This window comes from Mercenaria mercenaria, chromosome 9 (genome assembly GCF_021730395.1).
Source record: "Mercenaria mercenaria strain notata chromosome 9, MADL_Memer_1, whole genome shotgun sequence".
NCBI lineage: Eukaryota > Metazoa > Mollusca > Bivalvia > Venerida > Veneridae > Mercenaria > Mercenaria mercenaria.
The window spans coordinates 66,063,487-66,083,277 of NC_069369.1; the positions used below are offsets into that span (position 1 = coordinate 66,063,487).

The following is a 19,791-nucleotide window of genomic DNA, read 5'->3' on the forward strand; positions in this document are numbered from 1 at the left end:
AGTGAAAATTGCCTGTGATATTTTTCACTGTGAAATAAAAAGATATATTAGTATGTTGTATTTCCATAATTCACCGGAGAAAAGTGGCACTGCGGAGTGCACAGTGTCCCAGAAGATGTAAGAAGTAAGCTTAGATCGTACAGTACCCTAAAAGATGTAAGAAGTGAGCTTAAATCATATAGTACCCTGAAAGGTGTAAGATGTGAGCTTAGATCGTACAGTACCCTGAAAGGTGTAAGAAGTGAGCTTAGATTGTACAGTACCCTGGAAGGTGTGAGAAGTGAGCTCAGATCATACAGTACTCTGTAAGCTTCATGACGCGAGCTTCGATTGTACAGTAGGTTACCCTGGAAGGTGTGATAAGTGAGCTTAGATTGTATAGTACCCAGAAAGGTGTAAAAAGTACAGTATCTGCATGAAGGTTAAAGAAAGCTTAGAGCGTACCACGAGTCCCTAGAAAGCTATAAGAAGTAAGTCTAGAACGTACAATCTGTGCATGGGAAGATCTAAGAGATAAGCTTAGAAAGTACAGTACCTGGGGAAGATGTATGAGGTAAGCCTAGTACATACGGTACTGGGTAAGTTCTAAAGTACAGACTACCTAGAGATTGTCAGAAGTAAGCTCGATACGTGCAGTACCTGGGAAGATATAATAAGAAAACTTAGAGCGTATAATATACGGTACTTTAAGTAAGCTTAGTGCGCATATGCAAAAGTAAGAAGTAAGCTGAAAGCATGAGAAATGAGAAGATTTAAAAAGGTAAGAATAGAGCGTACAGAGCCGTAGAGCATGAAGTACCTGTGAAGGTGTGAGAGGTAAGGTTACAAGGTAATATCTAAGAAGTTAGCGTAAAGAGAACAGTGCCTTGGAAAATATTAGAGATATACTTAGCGTGTACAGTATTTGAGAAGATGTAGCCAGCTTAGAGCGTACACTATTTGTAAAGATGTAAGAAATAACCCTAAAGCATATATACGCGCACTTATGTAAGAAGTAAACTATGTTGGTTTTCTCATGGTGTGGCTCATTTTGTGTTAGGTACAAGCCAAGATAGTTTAAAAGTAGGATTATCATTTATCCGTGGCAATAATTTTCATCTACTTAATTGAGAGTGATTTAACATAAACGTATCAAGTGGAGTCTGCGTGAATGGTTTGGACTGTGTAATTTTCACAAACAATGGTGGGCATTGTATATCAGGGCTGAGTCTACGATTTCTAACGAGATATCAGTTTTATTCAAAATAAGTGAACTTGAGAACTTCAACACCGTAAAACGGACACAAATCACGCATACGTTTGTCCGTGCGAAGGCGTACAGGATATATCTCTTACGAGATAATATTTTCAAAATCCTTTCTACATTAGTTTCGAATTTCTTCCGAAAGAAAGAAGAGACTTTTATCCAATTTCACCTAATTTTATATTCAATCCGGGCTTGAAAAGGTATTGGTCATCCCATCAGAGCAAATGAAATTTACTCTAAGAGAATTGTGTACGCCCTCTCACACCCTCGCAAATGTATAACATCTTTTAAATGTGCACTGTCATCTAGGTAGATGAATTCTTTCTTATACACTGGCTGCAAATAAATGTGAAAAAGGGAAAAATCAAATATCAGTGTAAAGCATTTCGGACATAAAAATTGGTAAGTTTCTATTTATTTCCTACTTTTCTGTTATATTCTTATTCTTAATCTTATAGAAAAAGTAAAATCTATATTAATTCATAACTTTTCGATAATTTCGATTAATGAAGATCTTTTTATCACAAACTTACCTACTAGTTTAGTTTGATCAGTATTTAAATTTGCGGATATAAAAATTAGATGTAAAATCTGACTTTGAGCTATCAAGAATGTGCCTTAATTGTAGATTTATTTATTTATTTATTTGGGTTTTACGGCGCACCAACACAGTATAGGTTATATGGCGCCAAACAGGACTACAAATTTTAGTTTCACATCTCATTTACATCGAAATAAAGCCTTAATTGTAGAACTCTTTAACGGCGGTCAATCACATTTAGTATTTGCAAAATGGAATTAAAAGGTCCACTACATAGCGGAAGATGCCTGTAAGAAGCGATTTTTATTTTTTAATTTTATTTTTTGTAATTACCCTCCCACCTGAATATAATTTATTTATAAATTTCATATCTATCTCGGCTTCGCTACTAAATTAGGCAAAAGGGAGGTAATACTAATGTTACAAACTTGCATTTCTAATGAATTTCAGTTAAATATACAATTGTCAATATGAATTTCAGCTAAATGTACAATTGTCAATATGAATTTCAGCTATACATACAATTGTCAATATAATAGGGTTATTATAATAGTAGCTCGATCTGGGATACTGTATTCGGCTCGAGTGTCGCGCCGAGTGTGACCCGACCTTGCAAAATCCACGAAAACCGAATATCTAGCTTTTATTATATACTTCAACCTTTATTTGTTGTTTTGTGTGCGTGCGTGCGTGCGTGCGTGCGTGCGTGTGTGTGTGTGTGTGATATCTATAGAACTGTGTCTGGTCATACATATTAAATGAAAGTAGTCATTACCAACTTTTAGTAACATCGATCTGTTGGAAAATCGATAAATTTGCCTATATAAACAAAGAAGGAAAAAAGTACTTAAACTTAAATAGAAAAAGTTCTATTTGGAAATCAAAAATTCGATACCCCACAAATTAAAGTTTAATTTATTCCGGATATTATAAATATTTTTTTTAAAAAATATTTTAATATTTGGTTGGTCCTTTTTGACTTTAAATAGACCCACCTCAGTTCATATAGACTCTGTAGGAAACGGATAAAAAAATTGACTTTTTCAAATATAAAAGATAAAATGAGATATTTTCCGCAAAAAATCAAAAATTCGATACCCCTAAAAATGTAGAAAAAATATTCAATTTTCGTTATGTGTAATCTGTTTTAAATTTTATAATGGTTTGTTTGGTCCTTTTTGCATTTTAGTGTGTACAGTGAACATTTCTTAAAAAATTCCGGCATTTTCCGCCGTTATCCGTAAGTACTCGGAAGCTGTTACGGAAAGTATTGTCGTCTGCTAGTCTGACTTTGTCGGTACAAACCGTTATAGCTCAAGGCCTATAAATTGTAGGCAACTTCACACTGACAAAAAAAAAGAAAGATTATAATTAGAAAATTTAAAACAAATTAAATGTTGAACTCAGAAACGCCGAAACCTAGATCCGCTGTTTAAAATAACGCTATGGAGGATTTAGTGTTCAGTTCGCATTAAATATACAAATGCTTTTAATTTTCATCGTAAAATATACTTAAAGCAACTAATTCTCATGTTTTTCCGTAAAATATAGTCTGTCAGTAATTGAGTTTCAAAGCATTCTTAAGAAATATAACGATGATTAATTTATTAATTTCCAGATAACAAACTGATTCAAACAGGGATTAGTAGTAAAATGACCAATATGATTAAATGTATATATAATAATGTCCAATCTTGTGTCAAAATATGTAGCTCTATGAAACTTTCGGATTTTTTCGAAGTAACTGTTGGGTTAAAACAGGGAGAACCATTATCTCCCTTGTTATTTATACTTTTTGTTAATGATATTGTTGATAATATAAATATGCATGCACTGACTGAGAAGATCTTGAACTTCTATCAATGTATTTAATCCTATTTGCAGATGATATTGTTTTGTTCACCACTGATCCTACTAGTTTACAAGCGCAAATTGATAGTCTATACCAATATTCTGAGAGGTGGGGTTTAAAAATTAACGTAAGTAAAACTAAGCTATGTGTATTTTCGAAACGTAGGCAAAATAATTATGCTGATATTTATATAAACAATGAAATAATTGAAAGGGTTGAGCACTTTACATACCTGGGTGTGAAATTCACTCGCACTGGATCTATGAACGAAGCTGTCAAGGCGCTACACGATCAAGCTTTAAGAGCCTATAGTAATTTACTATCATTGTTTGATAAAGTGAATTTAGATGTTAAGACCAAACTTCAATTATTCGACACTATGGTAGTTCCAATATTGACATATGGATCCGAGGTTTGGGGTGTGTATAATTTGAAGGATGTTGATAAACTCCACGTGCGCTTTTGTAAATATATATTGGGTGTTAAGAAACAAACCCCAAACAGTGCTGTATATGGGGAACTTGGAAGGTTTCCTTTGTCAATAATATGTAAGTCCAGAGCACTGAAATTCTGGTTTAAAATCATGAAAAATGTAAACTCACCTATCCATACAGTTTATATTGACTTGTGTAATAACGTTAATTCAAATTGTTGGACATCGCGAATACACTCTATAATTGACCACTTAGGATATCATAATGTACGTGTTAATTTTAAAGTCGATATACATAAATTTGATATGTTTAAGACACGATTATTCGATCAATACATGCAAGATTGGAATGCATCCGTAAATGAAAGTGCTAAGCTAGATACTTATTGTAACTTTAAAAACTACTTTTTGTTCTGAAAGTTATATTGTTAAATTATCAAATGATGAACTTAGAAAATGGTTTACTCGTATAAGACTTAGCTCACACAACTTAGCCATAGAAACTGGTAGATATAACAACAAACCAAGGGAAAATAGAATATGTGCTTTGTGTAATAAGAATATGATTGAATCTGAATACCACTTTATGTTATGCTGTACAAAATATCATGATATTAGAAAGAAATATCTAGGTAATGTATCATGGCCTAGTAGACAGAAATACTATTCTTTGATGTCAACTAATAATAAAACTAAAACTAGTTAACATAGCCAAATATATAAAAGAAGCTATGAATATACGTATTAATACCCTTGAACAATGAACTGTTTCTGTGATTATTACATGTATATATTGCAAATGAAATGTTTTTGTATTTGTACCTGTCTTTGCCATAATGTATTATGTTTTGTAAATGGCCAAAGGCAATTTTATATTGCTGAATTTTGCCAATAAACTTGTAACTGTAACTTGTATTATTTTTTGCCGAACGATCATGGGACTTTTTTTTATTGCCGCAGCGGTCCGGGTCCGATCTCCGACGCGGTCATCTTTTTTTCTTCATATGGGATTTTTTAATGATTTTTAAAAAAGAAAAAAAAATCATTTTCTATTATTTATAATATGACTAAACTTTAATTTGAAAGCTAGCCTTGGTGATCTGATAATTCTGCTTCTTTCCGAACCTTCTTTGTTTATATTATTCTGTATTCTTAAATTAATGCATGTTTTTGGTACATTCTTTAATCATTCGTTTTAAAAAATGCGATATCAGTTATTTGATTAAATTGTAACAGATATCTTAAAATTACCCTTTGACTTTTATTGTGTATTACAATATTGCCTAGGGGTAAACAATATCCGGTCAGTGTTGTTTCAAGGCGGGTCATAAAAGATATGTTACCCCACTTAATAAGTGATAGATATTTTTTATTGTTTTATTATTATTTTTTTTTGCGTTGTAATATATGTTTTCCACTTTCTTCTGCCTTTATATAGTCTTTTCCTTTTCTTTCATGAAATTTGTTTTTACGATTTTTACCCTTATTTCATGAATCGTATGACAGTAGGAAGAATCAGTACAAATTTAGAATTCACATCGTTAAACAGAGTTGTTCCGTAAATATTTACTGAGTAAAGAACCTGGCCCAAATCACGAAAAATCTTAAGTTATTACTCAGTTAAGTCTGCTATTCTAAAATTGAGATATTGATGAAGTTATTTTTATTTAATGTTGTTTTTTTCTGTAACAATATATTTATAAAGTATACTATGGTAGTAGTATTTGTCAGCAGTACTTATTCAAATCACGCAAATATAATATTTCTATTTAGGCACGAAATAAGAAACTTAATCCTTACCATGCTAAATTACAATGATGAACTTGTCTATCTTTCAATTTGGACAGTACTATTAATTATGAAAAGGGTACATACTAAAAAGTTACTGGCTGAATGGCAGACAGTGCAGATCATGATCAGTCTGCACGGATGTGCAGGCTGATCATGATCTACACTGATTGCAAAGGAAGAACCAATCGTGTTCAGCATGGTAAGGTTAAGTATTTCCTTTTAACAGTATAAGTCTTGTTTCTATATTTCTTTTTCTTTAAAGCGACCGGCCTCCAGATCGTTCGACAACAAAAATACTTTTTAGATATCTTGAAAAAAAAAAGCTATATTTCTTATGAAGGCTTCAAACTTAATTACTGACAAACTTTATGTTATGGAAATACATGAGAATTTGCTGTTTTTACTAAATCGAAAAACGTTAGTGGTTTAGAATTTTGAAAATATTTTAGAATCAAAAGCTCATATTCTAATGTTCATAATATGTGAAAGAAAGCGCGTATAGAGGATGTATATACGCTTTCTAAATATTTTAGATAACACATTCATATTCTTGAATATATATTTTATTTACAGACAGTTTCTTTGTTTTCTGTACATAGATATACGTTAGCATGATGTTTCATGTATCAAAAAGAAAGTAAATCTACGTGTTCGATGCATAAAATGTAACGATTTCTAAATATTTTAGATAACATATTCATATTCTTAAATATTACTTTTATTTGACAATTAATAAAGTATTGTATAATTTTTCGACTTGTTCCGATTTTCACTTTAATAATTACCAAAACTTCATTCAATTCGAGTATATCGTTTAGCAAACCGCCCGCCTGTAAATGCATCAGATAATGACCAAAGATGTTAATTATCGATTTTTCCACCGTGTTACTACAACAACAACAATTAGTACGGAAATCAACGAATCCGTCCGGTAGCGATGATATTGGATTATTGGTTTTATTGATTTTTATGATAGGTAGATCTGTCCCGCTTTATCGGTTTCGAGATGTTACTAAAAGTTGGTAATGCCGGCAACATACAGTACAAAAGGTAAACAAGCTGTATTCTGTATTTTTTACAGAATTTATAATAAAAACCTAATACACTTCTTCTTACATACATATCATTCCGTAGGTAAAGTTTATGCATCAAAATCTATTCTTATGATGAAATAACCATGGTAGGGACATCAAATTTAAGAAATACCGCCAGTGAAAATCTACCATGTATTAAGAGCTCAGTAGCGCCCCCCCCCCCCCCCCCCCCCCCCCCCCCCCGTACATAGCCAAACTCTGATAACCACCTTCAAGGTTTAATCGGTCATTATGAGAACTTATGCAAATTTGATGCTTGTATGATTTCAGTGACTTCAAAGCCGTAGAAAGTGTGTTGGAATGGCACTTTTTAAATTAACAGTTGTTGCCGTACTTTTTAGTGCCGTCACTGCCAAAGGTACTATAGTATTTCCTTTTTATATTATCAATTATACACTAGCAATTATCTTAACATTGTAATCTCATTAAAAACAAATTGTGAATTTCCCACAAATTGTTGACATCTTTTTTATGGGATGAAAGTCACACCGACATAGATCGTCATAAGTCACGTGCTGACTTTTCAGTTTTTGGTGATGGAGGACGACCCCAGATGTCCCTCCATCCTAGACCTTATTTCATGCACGGACAGGTACTTGGTAGAACCACCGACCTTCCTTGAGGCAGCTGAATAACTTTCTCATAATTGAGCTGCACCATGAGAAAACCAACATAGTGCATTTGCGACCAGCATGGATCCAGACCAGCCTGCGCATCCACGCAGTCTGGTAAAGATCCATGCTGTTCGCTTTCAAAGCCTATTGCAATTAGAGAAACAATTAGCGAACAGCATGGATCCTGACTAGACTGCGTGGATGCGCAGGCTGGTCTGGATTCATGCTGGTTGCAAATGCACTATGTTGGTTTTCTCGTGGTGCGGCTCATACGAAGAATTCTGTAACTCAATGGAGGTTTTGAACCTACAGCAATGAGTGGCAAGCGATTTGATGTAAGCGACCTTAACCGCTCGACCATGGGAGACTTACATTGACTTAAAATTGTAGAGTGTCTCGATTGTGTCACATTCGCTTAAACATTTGCAAAACTAAAAAAATATAACTGATCGACGGCCTGGAATAAGGAAAACGTTGAAATGAGGTTTATCAAATTCAGCATGTACATTTAATCTTGAAGCTACAGCATTGTTTTATTATTGTCCGACTTGCTAACCTATGCTCGTATGTTAGGCCCTACTTTAATATCAAATATTTCTCATAAATATCAAATAATACCACGTTAGATACAGTAGACTGCAGATGGATTTTTCAGGTTATCTAAGAGTATGTTATTACTCCAACTGGGCACAATATCGCCCCGTGCCTGCAAAGATGACGCCAGACAAAATTGACCCAAAACTGTGCACCCATCTCATTTATGCTTTCGCCGAACTAGATTCCAATTCTGAGCTTAGCTTCACTGAATGGAATGATGGAGACATGTAAGTTTATAATAGGCTAAAATAATTTAATATCCATATAAAGAGAAAAAATGACAAGATAATGTCTAAGGTTCATACTTCAATATTATCATATTCATGTACTTTATGACACTGATAGTGTAACAACAAACCTGAGAAATAAATTAGTTTAATAAGTAATTTTACTGTAGAAATATTGTAGACTAAATTGCCTGAAACGCTGATACTCATTCCGATTTGCACTGTGTTCTTATACTCATTCCGACATACATTGATACTAATTCCGGCATATCTGGATATTCATTCGGCTATAAGTTATTATTCATTCCGACATAATTATACCCATCTGCTGGTACTCATTCGGATATATGTTAATACTTTGGTACTCATTCGGATATATGTTGATAGTTTGGTACTCATTCGGATATATGTTGGTACTTATTCCGATATATGCTGGTACTCATTTGGACATATGTTGATACTTTGGTACTCATTCGGACATATGTTGATACTCATTCTGATATACACTGATATTCCAACATATGTTGACACTCATTCCAACATATGCCGACACTCATTCCAACATATGTTGACACCCATTCCAACATATGCTGACACTCATTCCAACATATGTCAACACTCGCTCCAACATATGTTGACACTCATTCCAACATGAATTGATACTCTTTCAAACATATGTTGACACTCAATCCAACATATGTTGATACTCGTTCAAATATATGCTGATACTTGTCCAGATATAATGCTGATATTCATTCAGACACTTACGTTGATATATGTCGAAGATAATATGACTGACTGAATGTATGTTTTCTGTTTATATAAATGTTTTTAATATATAGGGTTAAGGTATTGAGTGGCCTCAAGGCGCAGAACCCTGACCTTAAAACACTTCTTGCTGTTGGTGGATACAATCAAGGCAGTACACCGTTCTCAGACATGGCAGCCAGTAGTTATAAGCGATCCAAGTTTGCTCGTACGGCTGTTGATTTCTTGAAAACTTGGGGTTTTGATGGACTCGATCTAAACTGGGAATTCCCCGGTGGAAAAGGGGGAAGAAGGAGGAAAGATAAGAAAAACTTTATTTCATTGATAAAGGTACGACAGTTCTGTTTGCTTTAAACATATTTCAGCGTAAGTCGTCGTTTAACATTATCTCGCTTGATAACCTAGAAAAAACAAAACGGACTCATGAAAAATTGGCAGTAAGCACACAGACCAATACATTTTAGGACCCTATGATAGGAAATATGTAAATTCATGGGCGTGGGAAGTTCATTTAAATCTAATTTGCAGACATTTTTCTGTATGTGAAAGTCCCATCACTAACTCGGCATCGTCCCGGTTTGGTTAAGTAACATATTTTTGTTGTGTAATCTGTCATTGCAATAAACAAGTTCTATGACTAAAACTTGTTGCCCACTCTGCACATGTTTTTGTCTATGAGTTCATTATTTCAACATTTGTGGTGACAAGGATTTTGAATAGTCGAGCGTTGCTGTCCTCTGCCGGCTCTTGTTTCCTATATTCAGATTTTGCTTATTCAAAACTGGAGCTGAATCAAATTCCGCTTTGTAAAATGATCTTGATCCGAACAGTTATATTTATTATCACTTACTTTTCAATTAAATAGTTACCAAACAATGTCAGAAAACTAATATCAACAAGATAATAGTGACATGAATACTGAGTAGGTAATTTAGATTTGTGCGCAAGAACATTGATTTAGCTTAAAGGAGCATCGCAAATTATCTATGAAATAGTTACAAATCAATCAGTTAGCTTTGCATTTAGGACAATATGTGAAACAGGGAAGTTCGTGTGTATTTCGTAATGTGGTATAAGTAGTCTTTTTAAAAAGACCGGGCTTTGTAAAAAGTGTGATGGTAGTAATTTGCCGGATGTGCCCCCGCAGTCCATATCATATAATAGTGCCATTCTCCCGCCTGGTAAAGTCCATTTTCAAGTCAGATATAAGCTTTATTAACGGTTAACTTTTAAGAGGAATGTCTCTAGAATTCAGCCGCGCCATGAGAAAACCAGCATAGTGGCTTTGCGACCACCATGGATCCAGACCAGCCTGCGCATCGGTCTGGTCAGGATCCATGCTGTTCGCTAACAGTTTCTCTAATTACTATAGGCTATGAAAGCGAACAGCATGGATCCTGACCAGACTGCGCGGATGCGCAGGCTGGTCTGGATCCATGCTGGTCGCAAACCCACTATATTGGTTTTCCCATGGCGCGGCTCACTGATGATTTTATGCAGCTTTATATGCTCGATCTGCTAGGTAAAGAGAAAGTGGAAGTTAGAGTAAGTATTTTCTGATGTCTACATGTGCAATATTTGCATTTTTATCACGTCTCAGTCACGAAACCATGGTTACCTTGCCATCTATTTACATTCAATGCAATATTTACAATATTTTATATATACAGGAGCTGAGAGAAGTGTTTGATTCCTCTAACTACAACAAACTTTTACTTACCGCTGCGTTGCCTGCCGGGAAAGTACAAATCGACACCGGCTATGACATAGCAAAAATGGCAAAGTATGTATAACTTTTATATATTCTATCACTGGCAGCATCTCTGTCCCTTTCATGAAATTCCGAGAGGTAACGACAGAGATTTCACTAGTTGAAATGATTAAACGTTTCTCTTATACATGTATAAATTACGAGGTAAGGTTGGAGGAAACTGCATCTGGAAACTTGCTGTGATTCGAACTCGCTCCTGTCATCAGCTTTAAATTAATATCAGAAAATTTAAAATAAAAAAAATCATAGGAGATTTAGCATTTTTTTTTAAATAAAAATGAAATAACACATGCTTTTGACAGTAAATTATTTCAAAATGAGAAATCTCTGTATTAACATTTTGAAATGAATTCTAAAACTAACAATAATTCTGACACAAGCTAAACTTATTAAACGAGTTGATTTTCTCATCATTCATTGTCCTTTTACTTTTCGTTTAGAAATCTGGATTTTGTCAGTCTTATGTCCTATGACTTTAATGGAGACTGGGACGATGCAGCGGGTCATAATAGTCCTTTATATCCGAGAGATTCTGAAACGGGAGATGACCGAAGGAAAAATGTTGTAAGTAAAAAAGCAGAGTACTGTATAAACTCCAAGTTTACTTGTTCTGTAACAAATATTTAGGGACAGTGATTTCGGCTAATGTCAGTTACATTTTTAAAAGCATGGTCAGCTTTTAACGAGAATTTGCAAGAATTCTCTCCCTTACTTGTTGACTGTGTGAAAGCAATTCTCTTCAAACTGGATTGCCTCCCTTACATTAACTGAAGTCGTGTCATTCATGACCTAAGTCAATAATTCTTTGTTATGGATTTTGCATTGATCTAATATTTTGCTTTAAGTAACCGTAATACACGGAAATTAAGGTCGCATGTTACTCCATAGAAAGCAACAAAACATGTAGCCAGTTTTTGATATAGATCATGTTGTTTTATAGATTCATATAGAAGTATTATACATGTAAAGATATGAAACGTTTCTATAAAAAAACATCATTATGTTAGCTTCTGATATTGCGAAATTCGTGTTGTCATGTAAAAGCAAATGAAAACATGTAAATAATTTTCTTTTCTTTTGAAATTTTGAATCCCGCCAAACATTGAAATCTAAAAATTATTTCATAAACGAGCTTTCCCACAAACACATGTATACATAATAGTTTTCCTCGAGAAAAACGAAACTTTTGTGATGATACATGTATTCCCATTTTGACTGATTTTTCTTGTCCATATAACGGTACTTTTGTTTAACATGACTAGAAGTTTACTCTTTAAAACATGATAACATAAAGTAATAAACTAAGCAATACTGTATTTGACAGGCAATGGCAAAGAAAAACCCGAGCAATTTGACAAACTTAAAAAACATACACGTTACTGAAACACGCAAACACATGTTTTATTAACTGGTCTTGATCCAAGGGTTTCCATAGAAATCAAAGACAGAAAGAATGTATTGTATTATGAATCAAGTTTCTGATTTTTTCGGATCAGCATTGGTGTATGTATTTTATAGAGATCCTAACTCATTTTGTTAAACAGTTAGCTTTGATTCATCCTGTCTACATACTTTGTACATACATACTATACAATTTATCATGAAATTAAATTTATCGTGTAAACTAAAGTCTTTAGCTGTAAAGGTGGCTGTTTTTCATGCTTTCCACGAACAAAACCGTGACAAAAAATGTAGGTCGTACTAAAGAGATAATCCTGCCGTGCGTGCAAACTCATGGAAAGCATGTCAATTTTTTTTTCAAGCTTGGATTTCATTTCTAAAATAGACATGATATTGCGCGTCTGTTAATTTCACCCTTTCTTTGCACATCGTGGAAACTATGCTGTGTCTGTCTTTTGTTTATATAGACTCGTTTTACCTATGCTCGACCAGATTTACAAGTATTTTTCTCGGAACAAATTAAAAACTGACAAGGTTGTGGAAAACGTTTAGTTTCTGAATTGACCTACTTTTATTGGTAAATTTCCACCCAAGCGTTTGGCTGACGTTGATCAGGATAAAATATCGCGCGGTTCATACTATAGGGTGTAAAACACTAAATTTTAAAGTGACATTTTCCTATGCTCGACCAGACCGATTTCTTTTTTCAGAGGTAATTATAAAATCAAACAAACAAATATTTTTATAGTCAAAACTTCATATTTTCTAGTTCTGTTTTCAGATTTTAAAATCAATAAGTTTCAGACTTTCAAACAAGAGATAGAAACACCTACCTGAAAAGCGGGCAAAAGGAACATTGGTAAATGGTGTGTCTGCAGTATCCATCAAGTAATTTAACAAGAAATCGAACTGTTTTAACAATCAAACAAACCTAAAAACTTCAAAAAGTCAAATGACCATAATTATTTTATCCAACTTGTCTTATGGCGCGGTGAATCTTTTTATCTCAAGCGTCTACATGACGCAACTAATGAATGCGCCATTTTTGTTTTGACCTTTCGAGAGGTGGGCGTGTTTGTTTACATCTTAAATTTTACTTTCAAGTCGATAGTTTACAGATATAATCTTATGTCAAATTATCAATAAAGGTTAGAAGACTATAGAATACGTTGTTCCAGTACTCTTCTTAAATAATTCGGGAAATACGCATCATTTTCAAGAGGAGATTCACGGTAAGTATTTTCACAGATGCAAAGAAGCTGTCGTCTGTAAACAAACAAGCCCCTTAAAGATCTAGATCAAATATGTATGATGTCATACAAGGATGCTGGGAAGGAAATAAATGAACAAAACCGAGAGTTCAAAGGTTTATTTCAATAAACATGTACATTTATAAATAGTGGTCGAGCACTTGGCTGGTCGAGCATAGGTAAAATGACTCTAAATGTACACATCCTCCCCCTCCCCCTCTTACCAGCTTTCAGTTAGCGCCTAACTTGCAAATTACACTATTTCATTTTTTGTTGGATTTAACGTCGCACCGACACATGATAGGTCATATGGCGACTTTCCAGCTTTAATGGTGGAGGAAGACCCCAGGTGCCCCTCCGTGCATTATTTCATCACGAGCGGGCACCTGGGTAGAACCACCGGCCTTCCGGAAGCCAGCTGGATGGAGAATTCAACGCCCCGAGTGAGGCTCGAACCCACATCGATGAGGGGCAAGTGATTAGAAGTCAGCGACCTTAACCGCTCGGCTACGGAGGCCACCACTATTTCATTAGAAAATTATTCTTTGAAGTAGTTTTTGTCCTGTCGTCGAATGTTTCAATATTTCAATTTTTGAAAGGTATTTAGCTTTTAGTCGGAACTTATGTAATTTATATTGATTCGTATTGTTCTCGTAAACAGTTTTGTGAAAAATCAAAGCTCTGTTCTATTCTGTTCTTTTTTTTTTCGACTAATTAGACAATTATGAACGTTATTATTTCAAAAGACTATATTGAATCGTACGTCACTTGTTGGTATATGCAGTTCCGTAAATTAACACGGTTTAAGTTACATCAGAACTTTAAGAAATCCATATACTTTGAAGTGAAATGGAAGCAAGAAGCCTTTACCCTATTACACTTAAAGTTATATTATTGTATTGTTTATAAAGTCAAGAATACCTACATATGTAATAATAAATTGTCATGCTTTGGAAAATATGATTAATTTGCCTCTAAAGTAAGAGAAATTGAAAAGTTTACTGTTTTTCACTGTATGTTCAATATAAGCGACGGTGATACTTTTTAAACAAAGGTGGAAGCAAGAAGATGTTTACTTAGAATAAATATTTTCACATCAAATTAAAGAGAAGAAATTGAAGTTTACTGTCATATCTGATAAAATATTCACAAGCCAAGAGACATATTTGAAATTAATCATTAAAAATAAATTTCCTATTTAATCTATTGCTCAAAGTAATATCAATAGGGAAACCAATATTGATTCTCGGATAATTTTCAAGGGGGACAACCTACTATGATAAGCCAGTCAAATATAATAAAAGCTGGGGATGCCTACAAAATATACAGTTTATTTCTTTTCAATTGTTGAGACATTCTCTGTAAAGATCAGTAAACTGCTAACTGTCTCAGACATTTTTTTAAACTGGTGGTATAGAACATACCATTATGGCTTAATATGGTAACGTTTCTGTGGTTACATTTTTGTGTAACTCTAAATAAAACACTGAAATTTTATCAGCCGCATTGTTACATGGCGATGCAAAGTTAACCCTATCATCTAGATTGTTTCTGAGGTTGTTTCCAGTTTGTCCACATACATTATGTATAAAGTTCTTAACTCTCTATCCTCTGTGATAATATTTCTCTTATCATTGCAGGACTGGGCAGCTACGTATTTCATAGAGAAAGGGATTCCGAAAGAAAAGTTAATAATAGGTTTACCTACTTATGGCCGCCACTATAAGCTCTCCGATAAGTCCAACTATAATATTAGCGCTCCTATCAAACGTGCTGGCACGAAAGGTCGTTATACAAAGGAACCAGGCTTTCTGGCTTTTTACGAGGTGTGCCTTTAACCAACTCTTGTATCTTAGAATATTCTGTATAATAAATCTGGAATCGAGTAGTATTTGTTTAACATTTAGCTGAAAAGTATACAAAAATAGCCCGAAAAGTTTGCAATACTTCCATCTCATATGTTTAGATGGAGTAGATGTTTTAGAACATAGATATTTTTTTTCCAGTTTAACAAAAGAAAAAAGATTTTTCTGACTTCTAAAACAACTGCGACACATGTTTCACTTGAAGGGCTTTCTTTCACGTGTAATTCGTGGTGTGTGTCATACTTAAAGGCCCATTATGCCTTTTTTACAATGTGGCTATTTTTTTTTGTTATAAACACAAAATAGTTATTTGTGAAATTCAAGTTTCGATAATTGTTTTCCTAATACTTGTCTAAGGTTTAGATATTTTAACATCGTTTGAAGTTTCACTGAATCTTTTGTTTTTGATGCTCATATTGTGTAAGTTCATGTGCATTATTGAAAGTAGAGCTTTTCTAACTATGTAATAATACATAACATCTACTTGCACAGCTGTTTCATCTGTGTTTAAAACATAAAAGTCTTATGAAACTGTAACTATACAGTAACTGATACTCATAATAAACGACTAGGTGTGCAAGTTGTTAGGTGACGGCAAGAGAGTGTTTGAAACGACGCAGAAAGTCCCGTATCTGATACACATGGACCACTGGATAGGATACGACGATGAAGAGAGCTTTGAATTCAAGGTAATCTTTTGTCATCTTTAGATTCGAGGTAATCTTTTGTCATCTTCAGATTCCAGGCAATCTTTTGTCATCTTTAGATTCAAGGCAATATTTTGTCATCTTTAGATTAAGGCAATCGTTTGTCATCTCTTTTGTCATCTTTAGATTACAGGCAATCTTTTGACATCTTTAGATTCAAGGCAATCTTTTGACATCTTTAGATTCAAGGCAATCGTTTGTCATCTCTTTTGTCATCTTTAGATTCAAGGTAACCTTATAACATCTTTAACATCAATTTAAACCGTGTACTTCCTTTATATTTAATGAAATTCTTGTTAATTTCAATGTAAATCTTTTGCCCCATTTCTATGTATTGTAAATTTTGTGTCCTCTTGAAATTTAATGTAAATTACAGCAGGTATGAAACAATATACAGAACTCGTTTTAACCTACACATATACATGTAACATTAATCTCCCCTGAATCATGATTTTAAGTGTTGTATTGTTTTCTTCCGTTTTATAGCTTACATATATAAAAAAGAAAGGATTTGGTGGAGCCGCGGTGTGGACTATTGACATGGATGACTTTGGTCAACTTTGTCCAGGTTCTAAAGAACGACCAGCGTTCCCTTTGATAAGCCTAATGGCGGGCATGTTAGGAGAGAATGCACAAGATGATATGCCAGAAGAATATGGGGGAGATACTGACGGAAATGAAGAACAACGGGGTATATTTTACTATTTGATTATATAAATGATCCAATCTATTGTGTTCTTGTATTCGCGCTTAGCGTCGTTTTCAATATTTCTTTGAGTCATTTAAAGTGGACGGTGCGTCGTTCCATTTGTTGACACGTAACATGATATCCAGCCCAGTCATATTATACTGATATGGACTAACCAGTCCTAGATCTTTTCTTTTAATAAGGAGCATAAAGCATCAAGCGAGGTAGCCACTACTAATTTGGCATTTTTCACACGTGACGGGGCCTGGAAACAAACCCGCGACGCCCCACCCCCGCCCCCTTTCCCCGCACCCGACGCGGAGGCCGTACAACTTAGATATAGAGGTATCTAGGAATTTTAACTGTTGCAATGATACTCTCCAAACAAAAAAAACAACAAAGTATTACAATGATTATAAGAAAACTATCAAGTTTACACTATTAATCGGTCTAAGGTTTTTGGCAACCTCCACGCAGGAATATCGTCAAACAAACACTAATGTACCGGTAAGGAAAATGATTTATCACTCTTACCTATCTTAATGAATCGATAGAGCAAAAGCATGATATTTTGACAAGATACCATATGCTGTTCAGTGTAGTCATAAATAATGAGGTGTTTAACTACGTATTAAAATTTTGAAACAGACACATAATAGTTTCCTATTGCTTTAGGTGGCAGTAGGTTAAGGTCAGACTGAAAATAGTTTCCAAACAATTACTAAAGAATGCTGTTATGAATGCCTGTGTTCAGCAGATGATCCCAAGACTTGTTGCTTTTGGGGTCAGTAGGTCAAAGATCAAAATGATATGGAAACTGAAAACGCTTTTCAGATCAGTGATTGTAGAAATTGGTCTACAAAAGCCAAATTTCATAGGTTGATTGTGTGTGGTCAGTAGATGACGGCTTTTGTATCGAGGGATCAGTGTTGTTGTTTTTTTCATTGGGTTTAACGCCGCACCGACATAAGTATAGGTCATATGGCCACTTTCCAGCATTGATGGTGGAGGAAGACCCCAGGTGACCCTCCATGCATTATTTCATCACCAGCTGGCACCTGTGTATAACCACCGACCCTCCGTAAGCCAGCTGGATGGCTTCCTCACATGAAGGATTCAACGCCCCGAGTGAGGCTCCAACCCATATCGGTGAGGATCAAGAGATTTGATGCCAGCTACCTTAACCACTCGGCCACGGAGGCCCCTTGTGGGATCAGTGGGCCAAGGACACATACAGAACACTTCTATCTAGAATTGTCAAATTTCATGGGAAGTTGACTGTGAACAGTAAATGATTTTTCATATTTTAGGGGTCAGTAGGTCAAAGGTCCATAGTGACACAGAGAGTGAAAACGGTTTCCATTCAGTAACTGTAAAATCCTTTGGCATAAGATTGTCAAATTTCGTACCATGACTGTCAAATCAGTAGATGATCCCTATGGTTTTGAGCGCCAGTAGGTCAAAAGTCAAGGTCAACGTCACCCTTAGACTGAATTATTTACTGGAGATCTGCTGGGTCTGCAGCAGTCAAACTTCACATGATGACTGAGTGGTCACTAAATGTGGGATCAGTAGTTCTAAGGTCAAGGTAATGGCGACATGGAAACTAAAAAATATTTTTTGTCAATTGACACAGAATGTTTATGCCTTAGGCCATTAAATTTCATAACCTTATTGGTCAGGGGGTCATTTGGTCACAGTTTAACCTTTAGCCTGCTAGCGGCAAGTAATTTTGCCTTTGTGACCAGTGCAGACCAAGATCTGCCTGCACATCCGTGCAGTCTGATCATGTCTGCACTGTTCGCTATTCAATCAGTAAATTTTCAGTGAACACCCCTTTAAATAATAAGAGGTACTGCCAAAATTGAATGATATATAGACAAATCCATTTTAGAAATATTGCAGGGTAAAGGTTAATGCCATAACATACTTGGGACTGAAAATAACACATCAAGTTAGTGGAGTTTAACAGCTCTTCTTCATAGATAAGCTGAAAAAATAAAGGACCTATATTCTCCCTGTATTCAGACTACTTATATTTGCCTATATAAGCAACTATGTTTTTTCTCTCTTCAGGCATCAACAATCCTTCAAGTCAACCTTGTGAATATGCGAAGAATAATAACTGTTCGGCTGAAAGAAGGGAAATGTCAAACTCGAAAACGCCAAATGTTCGCACACTTCTGGATAAACTTAAGATTAGAATGTCTGAATTAGATTTGCCATACGATACAGACACCGACTCTTCCGAAATAGACTTGTGGCACTTTGAAAACTCGGAAAGGGATATGTTAGACCTAGAACAAACCGATCAATACTTGGAAAACCCGGATAGAGACTTGTCGGATCGGGACAGCCAAGAATTGCTCGACATGGACAGTTCATACTATGATCCACAAGACTTGGACAGTAGAGATTTGGATTCATCAGAAGAAGATTATATCTTTTAACTAGACATTATTGTCAACATAAATTTTCCACATGTATAATGTAAACATAATGAATTTGATATTGATAAAAAATTGGATTGGATAACCACAATAATTTGCCTGCTGATTGAAAAGACAACAGAAACAGGCTTGTAACACATTTGAATGCTGCTTGAAAATTCCGTGTGTTTTAAATTTTAATAGACATTACAATATTCAGTCATATGTGAATAAAAATAACGTTTTACATAAAATGTAACCCAGAGGTAAATTGGTCCACTTATACTTTAGCTCATATTGTTTCAAAACCTTAAACTGTCATGCAAAAACAATGGATAATATCTTGGTTGATGCAAATTCTATACAGGATATTGAACAACGAACCTGTACTAATAAACTGATATTGCCCACAAGAGAAGAAAAAAACTATCAAAATGTTAAACAACACCAATAAGCTAGTTATCATTATAATATCAATATATGAGCCGCGCCATGAGAAAACCAACATAGTGGCTTT

At 34.6% G+C, this 19,791-nt stretch overlaps 1 protein-coding gene across 1 annotated transcript; it reads left to right on the forward strand.

Annotated features, from left to right (window-relative positions):
- Positions 1 to 1,532: 1,532 nt before the first annotated feature.
- On the forward strand, positions 1,533 to 19,440 carry LOC128559556 (chitinase-3-like protein 1). Its single transcript, XM_053551608.1, has 10 exons — positions 1,533 to 1,648; positions 7,228 to 7,315; positions 8,227 to 8,395; positions 9,238 to 9,493; positions 10,834 to 10,946; positions 11,375 to 11,498; positions 15,226 to 15,411; positions 16,023 to 16,139; positions 16,644 to 16,848; positions 18,922 to 19,440. The coding sequence occupies exons 2-10, from the start codon at positions 7,258 to 7,260 to the stop codon at positions 19,293 to 19,295; spliced, it is 1,602 nt and encodes a 533-aa protein (XP_053407583.1). The 5' UTR covers positions 1,533 to 1,648; positions 7,228 to 7,257; the 3' UTR covers positions 19,296 to 19,440.
- The last annotated feature ends 351 nt before the right edge of the window (positions 19,441 to 19,791 follow it).